Below are 6092 nucleotides of genomic sequence, written 5' to 3'. Positions count from 1 at the left end.
CTTTCCCATCATTGCGTGCATCCCTAAATAAGAGAGTGTGGTTCAGTCTCTTTAAAAACTTTCTATACAGGGAATTCTAGGTGTTCTTTTTATTCTTGAGGTGGAGTTTCATTCTTGTTGCCCAGGCTGGAGTGCAGTGGCACAATCTCAGCTCACTGCAACTTCTGCCTCCTGGGTTCAAGCGATTCTCCTGCCTCAGTCTCCCAAGTAGCTGGGACTATAGGCACCCACCACCATGCCTGGCTAATTTTTGTATTTTTAGTAGAGATAGGGGTTCACCATGTTGGTCAGGCTGGTCTTGAACTCCTGACCTCAGGTGATCCACGGGCCTCAGCTTCCCAAAGTGCTGGGATTACAGGTGTGAGTCACTGCGCCCAGCCAGAATCCTATGTATCCTTATGTTTAATGTTGCTTTACATTTTGTGCTATCTCCTTAGTCTCATTGACCTACAGCCGAACATTGGTCAAACTGAAGTGAAAAACAATCACCTTTCAATGCACTTCTGGTTTGCACCCGCTTCTGAGGTGTGTCCTGCGGCGGCTCTCTGCAGCCCCGGGCACGCTGTCTCCTCCACCGCTGTATCCGCACAGTGCACGATGTGTCTTGCTCCGAGCGATGACTGATGAACATTTTTTACAGAAATGTATGAATATTGTTGAGTGTGGGACATCCTGGGCCTAATATTTGTTTTTGTGAATGTTGTAAATAACAATGTCAAAATAAACAAAATGAAGGGAAGATGAAGAATTAGCTATCAAGAAATCAGCTCTAAAGAATTCACTTTTTGGCTGGGTGCGGTGGTGCACGCCTGTAATCCCAGCACTTTGGGAGGCTGAGGCGGGCGGATCGCCTGAACTCAGGAGTACGAGACCACCCTGGGCAACATGGTGAAACCTCATCTCTACTAAAATACAAAAAATTAGCCAGTGTGGTGGCAGGTGCCTGTAGTCCCAGCTACTGGGGAGGCTGAGGCAGGAGAATCACTTGAACCCAGAAGGCGGAGGTTGCAGTGAGCCAAGATCGCACCACTGACCTCCAGCCTGGGTAACAGAGGGAGACCCTGTCTCAAAAAAAAAAAATAAAATAAAAATAAAATCACTTTTTGATTTGGTGCAGTGGCTCATGCCTATAATCCCAATACTTTGGGTGGAAGCAGGAGGACCACTTGAGCCTAGGAGTTCGACGTGAATCTGGGCAACCCTGTCTCCACAAAAAAATAAAAATTAACAAGATGTGTGGCACATGCCTTTGGTCCCAGCTGCTCAGGAGGTCGAGGCCACAGTGAGCTGTGATTACACCACTGCATTCAAGCCTGGGTGACAGAGTAAGACCCTGTCTCATAAATAAATAAATAAATAAACAAACAAATAAATAAATAAACAAATATTCACTTTCTAAAAGCTAGCAGAAAAAAGTTTCAACATCCCAAACAGCATAATAAGAAATAATCAAAATATAACTTGATAATATTTTTGGATGATTTGAACTTCCTCTGGTAAGTACTTCTGATGCTCTGAATGAGTTAACTAGATCAGCACAAACATTTTCTTCAAACCATTTAACTTGGCAATAGTTAACTCATTAAGGATAATAACAATGACATTCTTCAGGTTTGTGGTTTTTTTTTTTTTTAAACGATAGTCCTATTCTGAATGTTTCATTAATCAAAAACAAGACCAAACCAAAAAAAAAAAAAAAAAAAAAAAAAAACCCACAAAACTTCAAAAGGTGAAAATACTGACTAGGTTCTAAGGATATGGTAGGAAATGATTGCTTAGGGCTATGCACCTAAAATGAACTTCTGTTCTGAAAGCCCAACACATTTAAACTTTGTGGTGTATGTATCTATCTACATGTATTTTCTAATAGCATGTCTACTCTGCTAGTTCCTAGGATAGTTAATGCAAACATTTGCTAAGTTCTTGTTTTGTTATGAATGTAAAATTTAAAAGCATGAAGCTCTAGTAACATTAAAAAATAGTTGCAGCCTAAGACGGAAAGATTATGTATGGAAAAGTGGGAAAAGAGTAATATGGAATACACTTAGAATTTGATGCAATACACTTTAATACATAGTATACTTTGGGAATGATTCCAGAATCATGGAGCCAGAGGAAGGGCTAGAGCAGATGAAAAACCAGACAACTGGAAATGAGCTTGGTTCTGATACATCATTGCCATTTCCATAAAATGTACCTAGCCAATGTGGATGAAATGAATGAAACCACTTAACAATGTCCTTCAAACTAAATTTACAACTGAGTTGCCCAGAATGAAAAAAATAACCAGTAGCCATTTTAGTAACTCATATGTAGACTAAATGAATAAGCTGTCCACCTAAATATCTCATTTCGATGTCATCTACTGGCCTGCACACATGGATTAATAGTTACTTTATACTTTTTAGGCTACAATGAACGCAAGATTCTCAAAGAAATAGTTTCCTAACAGAATGACTGATACCATTGTGGAAAAAGACATTATTCAGGACATTATCTGTTTCATTCTTTGGTCAAGGTAACTCATCTACTTTTAGACTTACACTTCTAAAGAAAGCTGCTATGATCTAAAGAGATTGGCCATAAAACTATTTGTATTGAAAACTTAGCCAGCATGGCTTTCGTGAACTTTCTTCATTAGCATTCTTAGTGGCAAGGTTTCCATATCTCAGTGTTCATTTTATACTTCAATTTGGTTAGTAGGTCTTTGTTTAATCATCCCATTGAAAGGAGAACAAAGGGGTTTAGGTGATACAGGAGAGTAATACACTATATTTTATCTTTGAAAAAAGCCCGACAAAGTCAGAATACTCTGATAGCCTCTGGTTTTCTCCAGAACGTTTGGAACCACAAATCAGTCAGGGAATAAAGATCCTCACTGTGCCTCACTGTAGACACCTTTGGAAGAGAAACACCTTGTCAGCCACAGAAATTAAGCTCTGCCAGTTCCATCTGGCTCTGACGGCAGATTATCACACCAGAAGGGTGTCTCGATTTCATGAGGTGAGGTCTGTTTCTCAAATACCATCTCCCTCAATAAAATCACTGGTCAGGACAATCCCCGCGCCCCCTCCCTCCCCCCGCCCCCGCCATTACTTGTCTTTATAAAGTATTGATGCTATTCAAATGATAGTGCTGGGCTAAATTAAAACCAGTCAGGATTTTGCTTCCAACTGGAAAACTGCAAATCCTCTAAAGGGAAATACTTTTCATTCCTTTGTATCTAATTCTGCTACAGTAGTTCCTCAAATTGCTGCTGCCTTTTGCGATTCCCTTCTCCCTCAAAAGTCAAAACCCATTTTTTCCTAAACTTTGGGCCCCTAAACTTTTTCTCCTGATCAAATCATCCACCCCACTTAACCCCCTCCTCCCCTCTCACCCAATGCAGGCTTTTCTTTTCCGGTTTTGCTTGACTTCATTAAAGAAAGTAAATTAATCTCCGTTTGTCTGTGGTATTTGTAAGTTGCTCTTTTTCCTTCAGTATTACTTTCTGGAAAATGACTACGCCCAACTTTCTAACTTTTTCTTTGTAACATAGACGTTTTATTTTCTAATCCACATTTCTTTTTGCAGTTTCTTGAACTTCCTTTGGTTGGTGTCACAGCCAGCCACCCAGTAGAGGCTGAGACCACCAGTTCATTTCACACAGGCCACTGAACAGTCATAAGATGGTGACAACTTTTGGTCTCTAGTGACCTGGACTGGATCTGACTCACTGACCTAGAGGTGAAAGGCTCTGTATTCCATTACTAATCCCTCGAGCTCTCCAGCCCCCTGAAAATGATTCTTTGGTTTTATTATTGCAAAGACCATTTATAAAATCATGAACTGGATTTAGGAAAGCAACCATGAAATAGCAAGGGACAACAGACTGATTGAAATTCCTTGAATGTAGCGTGGGCTGAAGCCTCTCAGACAGGAAGATCGGGGGAAAGTTATAGACAAGCACCTCCATTCTGGTTTCAGTAGCATGACCTGCTCACTTAAACGTGGCAACTTCAGATCATGGCCCATGCCTCAAGGAACTAAATCCTAAATAAAGAAAATGGAAAAGCAAACTATGAAATAGCCAATAATCTTTATTTTGCACTTCCCCCACCCCTCACCCCTCTCCAAAAACCACTAACGCGCATTTTTGTGCATGTGAAAATATTGTATAAAGTATTTAGAATGATCTCAAATTAATAAAACAAAAAAACACATATCTCAACATAGATGCTTTGTTTCTTTGCAGGGATAGAAAAATTCGGGCCTCTTGAACAAGGAGGGCAATGATACCCTGCACTCTGAAGAGGTCGACTCCATTTCCACTGATTTGCAACTTCACATTCACGGCAGAAAACTGCATTTCTCTAACCACATAATGTTTTAAAATATGACTAATCCATACACTAATAGCAATTTACTTGGCATTTAAAAAAATCACATTTTCTAGTAATATATTTGTATTAGGTTCAAAGCCCATATTCTAGCATCCAAGAGATCCAGTACATGGGCCTACACTGGGATTATTTCAAAATCAAGTAAAAGTCCATATTTATTCCAAAGTTGCTAAAATATGCTAATAAGGTTAAATTTGATGTTTTTTTAACATTAAAAATAAAATATTTGGTTTACCTCTCAGACATCTATAACATATAATAAATAGTGGGCAGTATAATAATATAATAAAGTTTTGTGATACCCTGAAATTTGATGAGTTTTCTTAAAAAAATTCATAATATACTTCATTTCAGCCTTAAAGCACAATATTAATGAACAGATTTGTAGAAATAAAACAATATAAAGACAAAATGCTACAGTATATGTGGGTTTTTTTTCTTTTTTTTTTTTACTTTCATGGAAACTACATGTCCTTTTAGTAAAAGTCTGTCAAAGAAATTTACAAAAACAAAACAGACAACAAACAAAACACCTTCAAATCATAAACTCTAAATTTAAATTGCCTTGCTTTCCTTCCAACTGCTCGGGCCCTTTCCCCCATGATATTTTCGGGCACTGCACAGGTTGAGCTCAAGGGAAATTTCTTTGAACGATGGCTTTTTCTTTAGCCTTCTTTGTTTCTGTCCAGCGTCATTACAGACCTGGCTGAAATCACAGTGGATTTCAGAGAAAGCCAGAATTAAACACGATAAAAATTTAAAAAATAACTACTTCATAAATATTTATTATTTACATTAGGGGCAATCTTTTAGTCTGAAGAGTTTTTATACAAGTTGATGAAATGTACAAGCAGTGAGAAGAGACTCCAGCAGTTTAAAGAAGGGCAAAATTAGAATGCAACGAAGATATAAAATACATGAAACAAAAATAATTTGCACAAAAGCAAACAGGACATGATAGAAACCTTTTTCTTAAAAAATATAAGGTATTTCACAAAAGCCTGAACATTTTACATGTTAGTACTAAAAACGGGGGAAGGAGGGAAGCTTCGTATATTCTTATCACAAAAATATTTACCGGCACTCCCACTGGAGGTTTCTTTATGTTATTCTGATTATCTTACTATAGAGGGAAAGGGGCTGAAAACTGTATACAGACTCTATCATCCTTAAATTACAGTTGAGGCAGTTTGTACATTATCTTCTCATCTAACACCTCAATGAAAAGGCCCTGGAGAGAATAAAGGAAATCAAAAGGGAAGATGTACGCTCTTTATTAATAATACTTGTCACTGGTATTAGAGAAGTGGAGGAGGGGCAGCCCCCAGGCCACGCCTCTGCTCCAGTTTCCTTCTGTCGCACTGCCACGGAGCCACAGGCCAATGCGGCTGGGGAGTGAACAATGCAGGTGCGCGGTGTGTTCCAGCCGCAGTCCTCCCAGGTTCTTTATCCACAGGCATCTGGGCTGGAGGTGATGGCAGAACTGCACCAGCTCCCTTCCAGGGGCGCCAGGGAGGAAGCCCGGGCTGACCCCGCTTGGTCCAGCCCCTCGGGAGCCGTCAGTGCGCTCGATGCTTCCTCTTCTTGTGCTTTTTGTCCTTCTTCTTGTTCGCACACTTGGGGCAGAACCACTGCATCTCTTCTGGGGGTGCAGCCATGATTCCCACACAGGGCCTACACATGAAAGCAAGCTCAGATAAGCAACTTTTA

At 39.7% G+C, this 6092-nt stretch overlaps 1 protein-coding gene across 1 annotated transcript in view; it reads right to left on the bottom strand.

Annotated features, from left to right (window-relative positions):
• Positions 1 to 4063: 4063 nt before the first annotated feature.
• The window catches only part of TAF3 (TATA-box binding protein associated factor 3), a 199078-nt gene continuing 197049 nt past the window's right edge, over positions 4064 to 6092 (bottom strand). Inside the window, exon 7 of the mRNA XM_050804643.1 lies at positions 4064 to 6056. Within this exon, the coding sequence (XP_050660600.1) occupies positions 5942 to 6056 (115 nt within the window). The 3' untranslated portion in view covers positions 4064 to 5941. The remainder of the gene's footprint in view (positions 6057 to 6092) is intronic.

Source organism: Macaca thibetana, chromosome 9 (genome assembly GCF_024542745.1).
Source record: "Macaca thibetana thibetana isolate TM-01 chromosome 9, ASM2454274v1, whole genome shotgun sequence".
NCBI classification, from domain to species: Eukaryota; Metazoa; Chordata; class Mammalia; order Primates; family Cercopithecidae; genus Macaca; species Macaca thibetana.
This window is presented reverse-complemented; position numbering and strand designations above follow the sequence as displayed.